This window comes from Antennarius striatus, chromosome 22, assembly GCF_040054535.1.
Source record: "Antennarius striatus isolate MH-2024 chromosome 22, ASM4005453v1, whole genome shotgun sequence".
NCBI lineage: Eukaryota > Metazoa > Chordata > Actinopteri > Lophiiformes > Antennariidae > Antennarius > Antennarius striatus.
Window position 1 is genome coordinate 4956272 of NC_090797.1, and position 19151 is coordinate 4975422.

At 41.8% G+C, this 19151-nt stretch overlaps 1 protein-coding gene across 2 annotated transcripts in view; it reads right to left on the minus strand.

The window, feature by feature from the left end:
- chchd3a (coiled-coil-helix-coiled-coil-helix domain containing 3a) overlaps window positions 1-19151 on the minus strand; it is a 55683-nt gene that overhangs the window by 26287 nt on the left and 10245 nt on the right. For both annotated transcript variants that reach the window (XM_068306826.1, XM_068306824.1), the window contains exon 5: window positions 15053-15233. In XM_068306826.1, coding sequence (XP_068162927.1) covers window positions 15053-15233 — 181 coding nt within the window. The remainder of the gene's footprint in view (window positions 1-15052; window positions 15234-19151) is intronic.

Here is a 19151-nt window from a genome sequence, read left to right on the forward strand (position 1 = left end):
CAAGTGCACACGCACACACTAACACACACGCCCGAAATGACAACAAATCAATTTTTGTATGCAGGCATGCACATTACAGTCAAGCTGCAAGACACAGAGATGCACACACAACACCATATTGCACAAAAGCAGCCAGGCGGAGAAGCCTCCAAGTCTTTTATTTAAGAACTGTAGGATGCTGAAGGAGACAGACCGAGTTTGAAGAAAATACAACAAACGGAGAAGAAAAAAAAATGCATTACCCCGTCTAATCTCTAATACACTGATAGCCATCTGTGTTTGGCGACTCAAAGCACTGCAGGCAGAGCCATGTGTTCTATGCATTGTAATGAGGAGCGGTGGCGAGTGTCAGCAATGGGCTGTGCTCACATGAGATGGTTGAGGCTCAGGGTGAACCCTCAAGATTACAATCACTGATTCAAATCTGACCAAAAACATTAAAAATTGTCATAATCTCTTTCTCCTCTTGAGTTATGGCGTTGAATAATGACCATAAATTGACCTTTAAACTGGTGGATATAAAAAAGATTATTCTGGATATCATTATGATTCCATTGATTAGACAGTTGTGATTGTTAAGAAAACATTTTTTGCCCCAAAAATGTGCACCACACAAAAAGGTGGCCCAAAACCCACAAACATAACATTTTTAGTCACTGCTATTGCAGGCATGGAGGCATAAAAACAGTCCAAAGCACCACTTTGTCACTTTCCTGACAAAACTCAGCAAAGCGACACAGGGGCATTGTTGATGTCCTCAACACAATCCAGCAAAACCCAGACTTATTGCTGTAGTCACACATTTGTCTCCATTGTGCGTCTAGGGTTGTGTGTTGTGTAGCCAGCGTTACACAAAAGCATGGGTAGCCGGCATTTGTGTTGGTATCAAGGTGAACTTAAATCTAAACAGTATTCCTGGCCGAATGTGGCATGAAGTACACACAGACACACACACACACACACACACACACACACACACACACACACACACACACACACACACACACACACACACACACACACACACACACACACAATAAAGTTTGCTGTAAGAGCACGAGAAGTAACATCACGGTGACCTTTGAATATGTTGTTGATTCCAAGCACACAAATCCAGCCCTTCCGTGACACACGTTTTTCCCAAAACCGGTTTTCGTCCATATTATCTCCCTTTTAATTTAGGAGGGCGACAACATGAACGATGGGATGGGATGGGAGGGTGATAGCAATGTCACGCTTCTGAGGTGACATCTGAAGACTTTGCCAAGAGAGACGAAGGATGCGCACAGACGCCAGACACAAACAAGGGGCTCAGACGTTGATCTGAAACGCACACATCGGCACGCAAATCCGCATGAACACACCGGCCTGAGCAGCTGTACAGACAGAGAGCGGGTGGAGAGATAAATGTGTGCCAAAAGCAAGACTGAGGGGTTATTAAAAGAGGAGAGGTTGTGACAGAAATGTGTACCCAGGGATTTCCTTTTTTTCTTCAGTTTTTAAATGTACACATGTTTGCATACATGTAGCCGCGCGTATGTTTGTGCGTATATGTGTGCGGTGTGGCCCTCTTTGCAGACACACACACACACAAGTCCAGATATGCACACACTATGTCAGGATTACTTCCAACCGATTAACCCCATTCAGCAGACTTTAAAGATAATCTAATCATACTAAAGGCCAAACAATAGGACAGACTTCACCACTGCCCATACACCTTTTGTTCTCCTAATGAAGAGGCGGTCACGGGTGGGGGAGGAAAGATGAGGTATGGGTAGGCTGCAGGGGGGGTGCGGGGGTTGAAAATGAAGAACTTGCGAGTGGAAACAACATGGAGATAAGAGACAAAGAGTACAAGAGGATATTAAAAAGTTATTTATCACTGGAGGTGTCAAGCATGGAAGTTGGACGGGACGTGAAACTTTGGCCATTTTTGACAGGAGGAAGTAGAAACAGGTGAAAATAGAAGGAAGACTGGGAAAATCCTGACACCTGAATCTCCCGTACCATTCCAAGGACTGAATTAGAGACCCGTCCCAAACGATGATTTATTAGACGAAGCAAAATATGACTTCCACTCCATCACAAGCAATTTGTGAACGTTGCAAAGACCGCAAGATGATGTAATTAATTCTGAATGAGTCAGTTATCCTGATTAAGGCTGACTCAGTCCAATTTTTGTGTGCATATGAGAAAAAAAATAACAACAAACACTTACTACAGCACCATATCACGAGGCCAGACCTGGCTCTTAGCAGCACAGAATATGAATAGCAAAGTTTTACATTACCCTCCAGTATCCAACCCCCCACCCCCCCACCCGTCTCTCATTAAGTACAGTAGCACAATGGCTGAGGGTGACAGGCGGTTGAGAGTGAAACCATGGTGGTCAGATTAAACGGATCATTTAGGCGAGGTAAACGCCTCTGTGAATATCAATTAGCCAGTCCCTGAATAATTAAGGGCAACCATGTTTTTTAATTAGCCGACTGCCGCAGTTTGAGCTGGGAGCGAGGGCAGGGGAGGAGAGGGAGAGGAGAGGCGCGTGGAGGAGGGATGGAAACAGGTGGATTTTGCTGCGTCAGGCTCCACGCCCACCAACTGTTCACTCTCGCCGCTTTGCTCCCGTGCATTCACGCTTCTTTGATTTCAAGTGTTCTCGCTGTTCAGTTTGTCTCACAGCACTGATGTCACTGTTCATACAACACGTGTGAGCATCTACTACAATGTGTGCAGGGAATGATCTAACTAAATCAAATTATCATGCTATCCTGCTCTCCTTTTTGAAGAGACTTTCAAGGTCAAAATCTATTTAACTACAGTCATTGCTCCATTAACTTAACCTCGACGTTATTGCTATAGCCATCAGGAAACGGTCCCATAACCTTGCCAACGTACTTATTCTAACACAAATCATGAACTTTACCCAAGATGTTTGGGTACTTAAATGTTAAGATCTCATAAAGCTGATTTTTTTGGGGGGAAGTCAAATGGAGTCATCTTGCTAAAAGGGATGTTGTGTCAAGAAAAAGATGACATTCAAGAAGGTTAATCAGTCATTTCATTCGGAGGATTGATTAGACAGATTTTTTGCAGCACAAAATAAAACCAGCATATCAGTTTGTCTATGGAATATACCAGTTTATAGACTGAGGCCATTCACGCAACAACAGCTGTACCATAACAGTGGACCGTCATTGCAGTTTGGTCAGTTTTGGAGACCTGAAATAGGGTTTTAGAGCATAATCTCTAAACACTACCAATATGGCCATTGAAACCAGAAATGATGATAATACAGCCGCAATTTACGTATACTAATTATTAATTAGGGTTCTAACATATTACTATGATTAAAAAGAAAAATAATGTTACATGGTTTTGTTTAGGTAGCAGACTCTTCTAACTTTAATACTCAGCCAAGGTAGCACCGTGTGATCTAATTCTGTTGTGTTTATATTAGGTCTTTAAACTGTTTTGGTGAGTCTCTTTGCATTTTGATGGCTACCATGACATTTTTATTTGAACACAGAGAAAAGTTCTCCATTATTACCATAAAATTGTTGCTCTCTAGATATGGCCTGAAAGTCTGAAAAAAAGACAAATACGTTTTGCGTCTTTCTTACCCCTTTTATAATGCTTTTACAAGACTTACAGAGTCTTGACCATGAAAAATAAAGCATATTACATTTTTCATTTCACACCTCAGTGGCATGGACCACTGTATTACTTCCATAAGGTAACTCACTGCTGTAATGTAAGACCACCACATGCTTATAAATCATACTAGATGGAAATGCTGCCATGATCAATAAAGCGCAAATTAAATCTCCACGCATTAACTTACAACGACTCATCCATTCACTTGGTTTCTTTTGTCTTCCCCTGCCATCATGAGTCCAGTTCTGACCCCCCCACCGTCACAAGCAGCATCATAATCAATGCTTCCTCACGCTATCCAACGGTGTGGTGCAGGATGGCGGGTCAGACCTGCTCACCAGGTCCCATCTATCAAAGACCTGGGCGTCAGGACCGTGTGACAAACTCATACTGAAACTGCGGGCTTCGTGTTCTGGTGTTCTCTGACAGACACGGAGGGGGGGTCAAAGGGCAGTACAATGTGACCGTGTTCCAGTGTTAATTGGCATGGCGGAGGTTTTTGGACGGCATGTGGGAGGTGAGAGATGGATTGAAGTAAGGGAGGGGAAGTTCATGGGGTAGAGAAGACGAAAGGTAGGGAGAGAGAGGGGCCAGTGCGTGAATGGAATATGGATGACCAGAAAGAGAAAGGAAGAGTTGGGTTTCTTATAGTGGTCAAGACACTGCTTGAATTCAAAACCAATCAGATACAAAGATCGCACCAACACGCACGTTCTCTCTTAACTGTTTCACAATTACTGTAAATCTTGACACGTACAGTAACTGCTGTTAAACCCATTGTAAATGCTATCACTGACATATCAAATCTTAGTGCTAGAGTGTAAAAGGATATCTCGTAATGCAGACCTTAGTGGCAGCATTATACATTACCCTTTAAGTCACTAATAAAACATAAGTCCTGGTAACAGTAGCTGTAAAAGTCCATTGGAAACCATTCACTCTGGCTTGTTAATTAGTATCATGAGGTTTTACTGAGCAGAAGTAACACTTAGCTTGCTATTAGTCTCCAAGGGAGGTGTGAGGCTTATAGGCAATATAATGGTGTCAGAAAAATAGTGGTCATTTAATGGGCTTAACCTTGACTGATATCGCTAGAGGGCAAACACACTGTCAAACAATTACTCACGCACCCCGATGGCGGATAAAAACGGCGCTATTAATTATCAACATGCAACACGGTTCAGTGTTGACATTTTTTGTCAGTTGATGACAGTCTTAGACTTGCTGGTTGAGCTTGAACTGTAATTCTGTCCTTCGATTACATAGATTCTGCAGTGTTGGTGCTGACGGTAAGACGTCCAAAGAAAAATAAACAAGGTTAAGTTGTTGTTTGACTGTTCACTGTAGTTATCAAAAGGAATTATGGGGAATTGTTTGACTTGCAAAGAAGGCTATAGCTCAATTTGGAATCAGTTACATATGTACGACACCAAAATCAAAATTTTGCGTCACAGTATTTCAGCTGATTTAAAATTCTGGTTTGCAGATCTCAGTACAATCACCAATCTACTGTACAGGTATGTCATTCCTTGTGACACATATATTTACAGAAACCTGGGTAAACTGATTTGATCTTTGAAAACAAACGAGCTATGCTTGGATTATCCTGGTTTAAAAAAGACAACTAAGCCACAGGCAGCAGACAGAATTGCTTTTCCTTCGGGATTTCTTAGCCTGGTGAATAATGACCGGGAGACCTTGCGGGTCAAAAGGACTGCCCTGACCAGACCAGAGGCCAAGGAGCTAGGACATGGAGCAAAAGGCCAAGAGGCGTAGGTGGCTGGTGTGGGTGTCTTAATGTTTGTGCATCTGTCTTGACTATTGGTTGTTTAAGGACAGATTAAAATTAAGTGTTCTTGTGAAGTCTGTGTGTTGCTGACTGAGCAGAAGTCAACAGAGGATATCTGGACCAGCTGCCATTATTGATGATAAGGGTGTCAACGTACTCATACATTCACTTACATATCACTTTCAATTTTTTTCCAAATCTGTAGATGTTACAAATGTAATCATTCATTTTAGAGAAGAGTATAAACTATATGATCTTATCTCTGTGTTGAAAGTCAACCGGACTTGTTGGTCCACCATGACCTGAATGACTGACTTGCCACAGATATAAATGATCTTATCGTAATGTGCTTCACTTAATATTCTTCTAGTGAAAATTGATGAGACTGGTGAACTAACAAAGCGTGAAAGCCTGCTAGAAACATGAAAAATTACTTTTCTTCTCCTGGACACTCCGAGCCCCTCAGCCTTTGTTGGAGACGCGTCCCCTACCACTCCACTACTAGTTCCTTTGCTGAGGGACAGCAGCAACATCTGCTGGCTCAGGGATTGATTAATTGGCTGATCGGGCGCCTGCGGTGTAAACTGATTGATTGATCTTCTTGTGGTTCAAGTTGCCTTTATCTACAGCCCTGGGGAGCAAAGCTCTGGAGGACCCAAGTCATCTGTCATGTCCAACACACGGGGAAGATGAAGGAGTGATGAAGAGCTGTGGGTTCATTACTGAGGTGTGTGTGTGTGTGTGTGTGTGTGTGTGTGTGTGTGTGTGTGTGTGTGTGTGTGTGTGTGTGTGTGTGTGTGTGTGTGTGTGTGTGTGTGTGTGTGTGTGTGTGTGTGTGTGTGTGTGTGTGTTTTTGGGGCTGAGGGTTATGGCTGTAAGTTGAAGAAAATAGATGGACAAAACTACAAGGTAAGGACGATCCTGTGCAGGAAATAATTTTTGTCTGAACAAAAATAATTAAAAGAGCTAAACTGACCTTACTAATTGTTATTCAGTCTTTCGTCTTTATTGGACATCCTGCTAGTTTGGCAAACTGCTAGTTTGGCAAAATTATTATGTTTTTCTTGCAAAACCAGTGTCATAAGAATTTATAACTTATGGACCAAATTTAGTTATTTAAATCATTTGTGTTCTTGCATTCATAATCACTTCATAAATAAGGCAGACTCTGCTGCTGAATATGTCTATCATGAAACCCTGACATGACCATTGGGTTCCACCATGTACTATGAGCTCTAAGATGTATTGTGTGGAATTTGATCATTCCTCCGAAATACTTTTTTTTTCTTTGAGCACATTTAATAACGCTCACTAAAACCATTTCTTCATTCTTGCAGTTGTATTTTATTCATCTCAAACTCAAGACAACAGTACTTTTACCACTCCGTTTAGGAGTGAGTGTTGAGATTAATACTGGGAAACAGAAGAGAAGGCTGAAGGTGACAAATTGTGTGGAAAATGTGACACACAAACTAATCACGGACTATTCCTTTACTTGACTGCAGAGGATAGAGTGAATGACCTGAGTATAAAGAGGAATATACTTTCTTTTGCTGAAGAGATGTGAATGAGAGAAGAAGATAGATGAAACAAGGTATACCAGAAAAGAAAACAGGGGAGGACAAGCAAGGAGGAAAGGTGATATCTGAGGACATATCGTCCACACAAGTCCTTGTGGACAACCAAGTTACACATTCCTGTTTCCTTTTGTGTCCATGTGTTTGCTGCATGTGCGTCCTTACCCGGATCCATCTGCATTTGTAAGCCACTAATTCCTTGTGTGATCACGTGGGCATACTGTTTCTCAATGCTCGTGTGCTCATGCTGTGTATTTTATGCATATGCATTCCACACAGCAGCAGGTAGCCTTCCCTGGCCCCACGAAGCCAGGAGAGGCCCCAAGTCAACCTTCAGCTTCCGTCTGTCAGCAGGTTTAGGGTCACTTTTAATCATGTAACCTGCATCATCTTAATTGCTGTCTTTTCCCTTTTTGTTTGTGTTTAGTTTACTTCTGTTAACTTGTTTGCTGTTACTGAAAACATTAAACATCGTACAGAAAATATAGTTTTGTCCAGGTCATCTTTATAAGGCTCCTAAGTTTCATGATCATGATGTCAAAGCACATCAATAGAAATGAAGTTTTTTATTCCAACCTGTTTCCCAAAAAGTTTTTTAACACTAGCAGAGACAGAACTGTTTTTATTCCTCAACATGATTAGATTTTTGTTTAAAGTTTACACTTTTTCTGGAGTTTTAAGTGCTGTTTGGGATTGGGTTATCTCCTAATTGGAGCTTGCAACATTATTTTGAAAACCGCTTTGTGAATCAATATCTCTTTCTCTTCTTCCTATGCGCCTCTATTAATTCTTCTGTCTGCTTCCCATTGTCTCGCTGCTCCTACACCTCATCCAGATTCTCAGCTGCTCGTGGTCTTTTTGACGTGCCTCCCTTATTCCTTCTCTCCATATGTTTAAATTCTTTCCATCGTTCCATCAAAAAATGGAGCTCTAGCACCATTAGCTGAGCCAACTGTTCACATCTATAGGATCCCATTAATACCACTCTCCTGACAGAGTCGAGAAGGAAAATAAAGAAAGACCAAGAAAAGGGAAAGACATGAGCTCAGAAGAAAATACAGTACCTGTCAGATTACAAATAAAATATATCCACTGTACTGAGCCACACACACACACACACACACACACACTGCTATGTTGAACCTGAACTTGTAAAATATCTGGCCAATGATTCCTCAGCTGAGCAAAACTATTCTTGTTAACGCAGCAGGTTGTAAAGTGGTTGTGGCTGTTGAAATCCAGGCTGCATTACCACTAACAAAGTTTTAGAAATGAAAAAAAAAAAACCATCAGGTTGGACACAATAAGTTTTATAGGTAGGGATACCACATATATCAAAATCAATGGAAAGAAAATGCACCTAATAAGACTCTTTTTGTAATCTCATTTGTCGTAATGAAGTATAAATACTATTACAGACCAAAAGAACAACATCCACAAATGAGTACTTTCTACAGCACCAACAAATAGGCAGTCAGATTTGCTACTGATCTAATTAGCATCTTATAAACTGCACTTAAGAGGTTGTTGCACTATGAGCGTCCTCAGAAGAATTAAATGTTACAGTTGGTGGATTCACCATTTTCTCTTTTGCACAAAGTGCATCGGTGAAAGGTACAGACACATCACATTTTCAATAATGCACAGACTGTAATAAAAGTGTATGTAATTGGTTTATATTTACATTAGTTCCTTAGACAATTGTGAAAAAGCAAAAAAAAAAAAAAGAATTCTGACCAGCTTTTCAGAATGTTCAAAACAAATGAGGATGAAAACATACATAAATACATAGAGATTCCACTGAGGCCAAGGCAGTAAATTGACTGTACAAGGCCAGCTCTCTTGTCAGAAAGAAGCTTTCCTGACACCCGTATCCATCCATCAGTTGAAGAGCTGCCGTATCCCTGCCCCTCTCCCAGCTCCTTCCAGTGCTAATTAGCTGACGGGGTAAAGGTCTGGTGCAGAGTGCCAACCACAGGCCCTGCCAATTACAGCCTGACCCCTCCATCTAACCCCAACACTCGCACAGTGTGTGGGCACCACCCGCTGAGCAAGGGGTGAGGTGCGGCCAGCGAAAGTAAAGGACGATTGAGCGGACACCCTTCAAGATGTGCAAGAGAGAGCATGGCATAGACAAGAAAAAGAGTGAAGGGGAGAAGAATTGACACGTGTATGCACAGCGCACTGTTGGTAGGAAGCAATCGAAAAAAGGCAGCAGCGCAGACAGAATATCTGTTCATTTAAAGCTCACCTCTCACAGCGCTCAAACGCTTAATTATATCATATCTACTGAGCAAACAAAGACAAAACCTCCACCTCACGCGCTAACACCGACGGAGAAAAGGGCTTGGCGTTTCCAAAAGGCAATTAGTGTATCAGGAAATGAGAAAATAAACGGGGGAGCGTCTAATTGTCATGTTGTCATTTTGTGCTCCTTCAGTCCATTTAACAAGTCATCCCAGAGTCCTCCCCACTCCGATTAGTGTCTACCATTTAGATCTGTAATTGTAGCACCCCCCCCATGAAATTTTGATAATGCTGAAGAGATGAAAAGATTAAGGCAGTTTGTCAGTAAACTCAAAAGTAAGACACTAATGCAGAAATTTAAAGCATAAATGCAAAAGAACCATCCATCCATGGACAAAAGAAGCCATACAATAGAAATAGGGTACTTTCAATACGCAATTAACAAAACACAAGCAGTGATTGACACCCCATCAGCCTAATCCCTCCCATAATGCATTTGCAGAGCACACTAAAAAAAACCAACATTTTTTTTTTCTTAAATCCAGTTATATCAAGCCTGACAGGGGTTCCTCTCACAACAACTCAGAGAACTAGAGCCAAACACGGGATGCAATTTGGCGAGCTGAGCAAATCCAAAAATAAATTGTAAATCACTGCTACCTCTACTTCCTCTCGTTCAATAGCAGAAGACATGAGGACCTCGCCTCCTTATCTTCATTACACTCTGATGTGGAAACAAAAGATAATAACTTCACAGCAACAGATTTAAAGGCACTGATTCTAAACCCAGCAAGTTTCCTTTAATAGCTTTGAAATTAAATTGTCGCCCTATTATCAACCAGGTCCAGTCAGCTGTATTTAAAATGCAACAGTGCGCAACAGCGGTGCACAAGGTTTCCCAAAAGACAGGAAAAAAATAAAAACAGACATCTGCTGGAGAGTGCATATTTTAGAGGAGTGGAATTGAGAGGAGCACTGGGTGAGCAGACGGGTTGGGGGGGTATGGGGTGGGGTGGGTGGGTTGCGTTGTTGCGTTAAAAATGCTAAGCTTTACCCAAACTCATTTTTAAGCAAGCCAAGCATCAAATAGAATGCAGTTCAAGGAAAGAGTCGCTCCTGATTTTCTCCAGGAGCTCTGACAGGATGAACATGTGTGTGTGTGTGTGTGTGTGTGTGTGTGTGTGTGTGTGTGTGTGTGTGTGTGTGTGTGTGTGTGTGTGTGTGTGTGTAGGAAGCAAACAAACATTCTTGGTATGCTACATTATCTGCTGCTTTGAAAGCAGGGGTGTTGGAAAAATCATGGAAAATCACATTAGCTAACGGCATGTGTGTGTGCGTGTGTGTGTTTTGTGTGAGTGTTCGCCTGCGTGCAGGTGTTTGCGAAGGTTTGTGAATCTGTCTTAGTGAAAGACTCAGATGAAAACAGAGAGAGCAACAAAAGCACGATAAACTCCGGGGCTGATGGGTGAAATGGGGGTCCACATAGAGTAGAATCAGCAGACTCACCTTCGATTTTATCTGTTTGAACTCAGACGGGTTTTACTCAAAGAAAACACACTCAAAATAGGCCAGAAAACACCCTAACACACCCTACTACATCACTGCGTATGTGATAAAAGGGTCCCCAATATGTGAAGCATTGATGTTTGGTGTTGCTTTAGAAGTTGTGTCCTTCCAAACTTCTATTTCAGCATCACTAAAAGGATGTCTGCTAGGAAAACAAGCCAATTGAAGACTTGGTATAACGATTATACGCTATTATACCATTTTTCTACGTTACACTGTGTGTTGGCTTAAGGTCCCGTATGAAGCAAAAGAAGTAAATATAATTTCTGAATGTTTTCGTTGTCAACAGCAGATGGGAGCATCGCCGGCAGGTAGACCCAACGCAGGCTGCTGGATGGAGGTCTGAAAGATTGATGACTCTGGATTTGATTGAAAAGTCTGCCCCGGGGTTGGAGCCGGTGTCTGGGTGAAACACTGCGGCCAGTGATTGATTGGCCAATGGGGCTGCTTCGCTTCTGCAGGGAGGCGAGATGTTGGGAATCAAAAGGACGGGAAGGTGGGCGACTCCAGTTTGATTAAAACGCATGGAGACATGGAATAAAAGCATCACATGACCCACTAGAGCCACGCACGAGTGTTATGCTATTAAATTTATATTTTGGATGAAGCTGCATTTATTTTATCTTGCTGAAAAATTAAGAACTAATTGACCTGTTATCTAATAATGAGTCGACAAAGAGTCTCCTTGATGAGGCCATCTTGACCATAAAAAGCCACAAATAAAGCAGTTTATTCACACTTATCTAGAAATGATTGGTTTTCTGATTTTATTACTCAAGTATGTTGACAAAAACAACTGTGGTAAGTGTTCCATTTTCATGTCGGTTTGAATTAGACAATTACCCATGACAAAGGGGTCTTACAAAACAAGCTTTTCCTCTTTGTCTGGGGGAGCAGGTGTAATCGGCATAAAGAATAGAATGAGAACATAATTTTTTTTAAAAACAATTTCCCAATCGTGACTTCGTGACAGCCTTTGGGTCCGGACCCAGACACCAAAGTGCTTCAAACGACCATAAACCCCTTTGCGTGCAACTGTGTTCTTTTTGCTTTGACTTTGGTTCCCCCTGAGTGGCAGAACATGCGTATGCGCTGACACCGAACACATTCCCTCAGACAACAGAACCCCAGGAACCCAACAGCAATGACAAGAACAACACACACCACTGCCTACACTGCTGTGAAGTTTCAATTACTAGTAAGACTTGGAAGCTGGCTACTGCCAGTCAGCCTGACAGGAAAAGGAAGTGAGTGGTGCACGGTGGAATAGCCTGAAGGACAAAAATCCCCACCAGGGGGGCAAGAAAACATCTAGGGCCAAGGATACACTCGACACCCCTCTATAATACACATATTTTAAGTCATTATTTTTCTATTTGCTACAGCAAAGGATAGATGGAGAGATTGTATGTTCACGACTCATCACAACACAACTAAAACATAATTACCAAAGCATAGAATCTGGAACAAATATGCTTCATTTTTCCATGTAGTTAAGGCTTTTCTTGCACCTAATAAAACAGTAACTCGTCGTGGGACCATTCCCTAGAATGGGGTGTCACTATGATCGGTCAGCGTTGGTCGCAGAGGTTAAGGCCATTGCAGGCGAGCGTGCAGAGGCATAACCACTCACATCATCGCTTCCATTTAGTGAGAGGAAGAGTAGGGAAAGTATGCTGCTCACCGTGACCTGAGCCTTAATGACAAGGACAAATCAATACCACGACGGAGGAAGAACACAAAGACCACAGCTGCAAGAAGAAAATTTAAATCTGATGTGTTCAGCCTTGGTGGGTCCAGCCAGGGAAAGTTGTTGCACGACACATCTCTCTTTCTCTTTCCGTTAGTTACAAATTCAATGGAAAACAGCCCTCTGCAGCCGGACAAACAGATTGATGACAGTTGACACTCTCTTTTGTCATTTTCCACAATGCTGCAAACAAACAAAAACCCAAATATAATTTCTCTCGACACTAAAACTGTCGGTGGGCTGTGATGAATCCATCAATTTTCAAAACACTCAATCCTGTTTCAGCAATTAAAAAAACAACAAGTAATTGTTGGGAAACACAGCAGAATAATGACCACCTTTCAGAAAGATGATTTTATGTGTCAACACCAGAGTGTTGTTAACGGCTATTTTCTACGTGCTTATTTATTATTGGAGTTAAGTAGCAAAGAAAAGGGGGCATGGAGTTGTACTCATAGCCAAATGTAGGGTTGTTCCTCCCAAAGTGCAACTATTTATTATTATGAATTATCAATCTATGCGGATTAATTATTCATTAGTATTGGTGTTGTTGTCATTAGAGTAATGGATATAGTTTGATTGTAACACTTTTTTGTGTGTTCTGAGTTCTAGCAGACATAACTCTAGCGCAGAAAAACACTTCACCTTGTATCTTGATTAATCGTTCATTGACTTAACGGTGCGATCTATGAGATAATGTGTGAGGTGGTAACAGGTTTATTGGGGGAAAAGGAGTGAACAAATCACATCTGAAAGCTCTATTAGCCACCAGATTATATGCTTAGGACGGCAAACCCCAACCTCTCTCCGGAGCTCTTTCTCAGTCCATCTATTGACTTTGCCCAGTAATCAGAAACAATTTCATTTCCCAATTATTTACACTAACGTGCTTTACAGGGATGTAAATTTGGGGTTGTTGAAAGCAAATTTAAAAATGTAGCAGGAGGCTTTTTTTTTTGCTTGGTTTAGTCTCACACAGGCAGATAAAGAGTCAGACAACACACACACAAATGCACAACTAAACCTCTTAAAAAAGTGATTTATGTTTCTTCAAAGATGGGTTCATCGTGGGTAACGAACAATCCCGGAATATGACAAACACGGAGAGAAATGGCGATGGGTGGGGGGCATCTCAGATGAGAGGCTGCCTTTTAAAAAATGGAAAAAGTCCATTTCCAGTTGAAAAGAGCAGCGGCTTGGAGGAAACGCCTGACTTGACAATTACATGAGTGGCGAGAACGGCACTGTGCCTTCACTGATAACCCGCCGGATTCTATTAAAACTCCAAAAGAATACTCGAAGTGAGTAAATTATCACACACACATAAACTCACACATGGACCTCTAACAATGGCTCCTTTACTACTTTTTCCAGAATGTGTGCGCTTAAAGGAAGTGGAAGACAAACTGGAAGGAAAATAGTAAAGTTTAGCAAATACTGTGTTTATACCCGGGCTCGTACTAAATGCATCGCCGCTGCACTGCTGCTATCTTTAGTTTCAAAGACTGATACTGGCCCTAGGCTCGCCTGAAGGCCGTGAGCGAAAGCTTCAAGGCGTCAGGGAAGAAAAATGTACTTTTGCACTGGGATCTAGTACTTCAGAAGTACTGACATGCACATGGGCTCCAGCGATAGCTCAGCAAGACCCGCTCCTTTCTTCGTCCCTTCGAAAAAACAACGCATATGAATATTATGGAAAGCCTCCAGCTGAGATGGATTTCTTTACGGATGCCGAAGGGAAAAAACACGTCACGTCAAGCGTCTGCCTCAATCACCGTCTCTCTTCCTCCCTCCACCTTTCTCATCGACCTTTCTTTCCTCCCCCCCTTTCGAGTGGAACGTCGTTCCAATCGAGGGATCCCTGGTACACGTGTCCCGCGGCGTGAAATCACGTCCGCCCTCCCCTCCCCTTCTCACCGAAATGATTCATTTTTTTCTATTATGGCGATGAGCGTGTGAAATGAGCTATATAATCAATACCAAAGGTTTGTAAACAGCGGCTGCACTCCGGGGAAAATGTGTTTTCTTTTGAGAACAATATTCTGCTTGTGTGTGCGTGTGTGTGTGTGGTAAGAAATGCTCATCTCACAATGTTTACAAGGGTAATTTATGGGAAATAAAGGCACAAACTGCCTAGAATGAATGTAGCTTTTATAATACTGGAGGATGAATGGGAGGACATATGTAGAAAGATGAAAATATCCACCTGTAAGGCGAAAGATAGTTACAAATGAACAACTGTGTTCACAGATTGCATTCAGCAGATAAAGCAGTAAATATGAAAAAGCTGTGAATGTAAAGATGCCGTGTATTTATGTGATACTGCTTTCATCAGCGAGTCTGGGCTTGCAAGGATCCAACAATCACAACGTCTGATGCACATTCAACGCCGTGGTGCGGGTGAATCTGATGTAAGTGAACGTGAAATGAGATGGTTAACATCGCATCTGAGGACGGACTTACAAGGATCTGGGTGCGGAGCTTCTCATCCTCGGTGGCAATCCTTTCTCTTATGATGGCCTGCTGGAGGTTCTCCTGCTTCAAGGCCCGCTCCGCAGACAGGATCCTGGACACTTCATCCTTGATCTGGGACTGGGCGTCGACATGAGCCTGGTTGGCGGCACGAGCTCTTTCTGATTCCAGCCTACAATAAAGACATTTCACGTGATGAATTAAACATTTCATCTAATTTCTTGTTTGAGGCATGCAAAATAAGCAACCAACCTTGTGTAACAAAGTGCACAGGGAAGATACAATGACAATACATCTTATGGTCCAGGAGCACTGTAAATACCACTATCCTCTCTCCTGCAGCTATCTCTATAATGCATGACTGCCTGCACACATTAAGCTATCCTCCCCATAATATGTTGCACAGTGCTGCAGTGCACTGTACACCAAGGTTTTTGTGTTGCCACGGCGCAACTCGTCTGTATGTAAAAGATGCAGCAGTTTTTGATCCTTTCATAATAAAGCTACTTTTTACTGCAGGTATAAATAGTGAGTAGAGCTTTTGTTTCAGCCCAGAATGTGTTACTTAAATGTCTGACTGTCCATATTGCGTCCTGCAATGTCGCTTACAGTGCAAATCACACACAGATAAAAACCAATGCACGTAAATATTGATTTTTTTTGAAGTCAGATATATCCATCCTTCCTCTTCCATGGATTATAAAGGATCCAAAACCAACAAAAATAACATTAAAGCCAGACTTTGGTGACCCTTATGTCAGAATTTTGATGCACACACATTTAATATATGAGGATCATTTGTAAATAATTGATCAAAGTGGTTTAACTATCAATATCAACTTTAAAATAAGACATTTAACCAAAATAAGAATCTAATCTAGTGATTGTGGCAATATTAACAATACATACTGTATTCTGTAGACATGAGACCACCATTTGAACCTGTCACCGGTTTCTCATAGTTGCCTAGCAACAGAGTCCCTACTCCACAACAGTGTGCTTGATAAGAGGAGTAACGTCCCTGAAACCCTGAAAGTCGTCCACTTCTAGGAATCAAACTGTGATGGCAAGGTAAATAAAGGCAGGGCAGATGGATTTGAGTGCCTGAGTGAGTTATAAGCAACTGAATGAAGGAGGCGAGCATCAATAAACTTCTGCCGGTTAGAAAAATCCTGAGACAGATAGCTGTGATGAAAGTAGGGCCGGATGGTGGATGCTGACTTCATTCCGCAGATAGCGGTGCTTAAAAAGTGGGAAAGGTTCTGGGAAGTACATGAGCAATAAACTTTATCACCATATTTCTGCGCTAATGCCATTTTCTGTAGATATGAAAAAATACTATGGAATATATTTGGTTTAGGAATGAGAGATGTTGACCTCACTTGGAGGACTTATTTTCTCTCAGTCTAAAACTCCTGTGCTTCTGCTTAGTGGTTAAAAGGGTTTCTGCATTGCCCTCTTTTGGCCTTAGAGCCTTGTTGCACTTCTTACATGTTGTCGGATTTTGTTGTACATTTGACCTTTGGAATCAAACCATTTCCAGACTTGTTGATGTCACAAACCCTTTTTTGGGGTCTTCTTTTTATTTATTTAGGTACTTAAATTGAGCCCACAAGAGGGAAAATATTTGTCTGCATCTGATCCATCCCTGAGGAGCTGTGGGATGCCATTTTTACGTCAAGGACACTTCGACATGCAGACTTTGGAGAACCGATGACTGAACCGTCGACCTTCAGATAAGTGCTCTTAACACTCTTACCACCCATGCCACAGCCACCCAAGAAACCACCAGGGTGGAGCAGAGGGACATTTTGCTCTAAGGTATTCTGCATCAGCAACAGTATAGCATCAGCATGGTGACTTTTAAAAGACTACAAAAAATAAAAAGAAACCCATTACAAGAATCCTTATTGATGATTAAGAAACTATGAAAGGGTGCAATTTGGACAATGTTCTGTGTTTGCTTTGCTTTGACTTCTTACATGTAATTGGGATGTGTCTTTTTCAAGGTTTGCATCTGTTTCATGTCTTTTTTTGTGTATTTCATCATTTGCAGGTAAAACAGTTGCTAACTTGGAGGTGGATGATTAGGACATGAAAGGATAAAGAATAAAGTATTGATATCAATGAGGTCTTCTAATATAAATACTGTGATAAAAACTATAAGCACACACCAATGAGTCAATGTCAAAGATTTTCGCCATTTATTCTCTTTGTCATTCACCTCGTCACTCACCTGTGAAGGTATTCAAATGTAGCCAGCGAGCAGTCGTGACGGACAGACTTGTCTAACTGATTAACATCCCGTGCCTTTGGCTTCAAGCGAATGACAGAACTAATAAAATATGTCTGATGTCTTAAAACTGCCGTTCACCCTGCCATGCCACTAAATTCCAGAGAGTGGCAAAGAGAGGGACAAGACAGGGAATTCAGGGAAGAGTGAGAGGAAGGAGGAGAGAGTGAACGATGGCTACATGACATGTTTGGCCCTGAGGAAGTGAAGCAAAGAGGAAGCAAGGCAGAGAGTGGGAGAGAGAGCGAGATGGAGGGAGACGGAGAGAGACCAGCCATGTCCAGTCGCACAGTCCACAGGGCTGCACACGTCAGCACACTCCATCCATCATCTGGCTCCGACGCAGACACACACAGGCACACACACTGTGCATCCTAATGGCTTTTTACGTTCACCGTTTTCTCCAATCCACGCCCGCCTGCACTGCTAATGCACCTAAGCCACCTTTCCTCAAGAAGCATTAGATATTGCTATCGCTATGGCAGAGAGAAGGGACAGCATGTTTTCGAGACAGGCAGTTTGGCTGTACTCAACTGGGATAGCATTAGCAATTTGGGCTTTTGCCTTTTGGTATAATTAACTTTAACTATATATAAAACTCCAGTAGTTAACAATTTGTGTGGTGTCATAACACATGCAAGAAATATTTGAGATAAAACAGTTCTGCAAAAGCAAATCTAAATATAATGGGGGTGTCAATAAAAAGAATAAATAATCCTGCACTCATTTACTGATGAGCCAATGTGCAAAAGTCTGCAGATGCCATAAAGGACAGCAAGAAGTAAAAGTGATCATGGGGAAATGGAAGCATACTAAAAGGAAGGCATAAACAATATTAAAAAAACTTTGGGTGTTTTAATAACAAAGTTGATGCATTTGATTATAATTACATTTTCTTTCAAAAAACATAGAGATAATGGCATATTAATAGAGAATGCAACAATATATAAGTTAAAATGACCAAAAGGGACCCTATCCAGAAGTCAGAAAATGGACAGCCTTGCAAGAAAGTCCTTCTCACCTACTTGCAAATGCTAACCGAAGCAAAGACCGGTATCACTAGCTGGATGCTATCTGTCTGCTTCACCTCTATTGCTTTCCAGTCATTATTGGCCTGTCCCTGGGATATTGGACACATTTTTCATTCGACTGTAAAAGATTGGCACTGGCTAAGACAGGGAAGCTTTGAGGAAGAGGAACATAAGGGAGAAACACAGCACCTACCTGTACATAGAGGTGATGTGTGTGATGCCTTTGGAGAATAAGTAGGTAATGTTTTTCCTGGTTTGAGATGAAAAGCGAGGATAATCTTGGACTGGAAATGTTTGTTTTTGATGGCTCAGTGGTTTGAGGCTCCAAACAAAAAGATAGAATGACAGAACTGGTGAGGAATTATTCACTTGAAAAGGCGTGAAGTGCAAGCAAGTTCAATTTTCAGGAAATGACCTCTACAAGACGTACTTATATTTTGATTATTTTACAATGCACTTTTTTTAAAAACAACAAGGACGAGATCTGCCGGGGTATGTTAGGTAGATTTTTCTTTGGATGTGCTGTCAATATGGAAACAGCAACTTGAAAACCGCCCTCCCACACAGATGATCATTTTACATATACGTTTCTAACCTTTCTGATTTATCCCTCTACCTTCAGTCGCTCTCCTCAGACCTTTGCCACCTTAATGCTTCCTGATTACCTGTCATCCGATACAAGATGCATCTCAATACAAGACATTTGGTTGGGCTGATTCTAACAGACCTCTGCAACACTGCGTACTCGACCCCTGTGCCTTGAAAC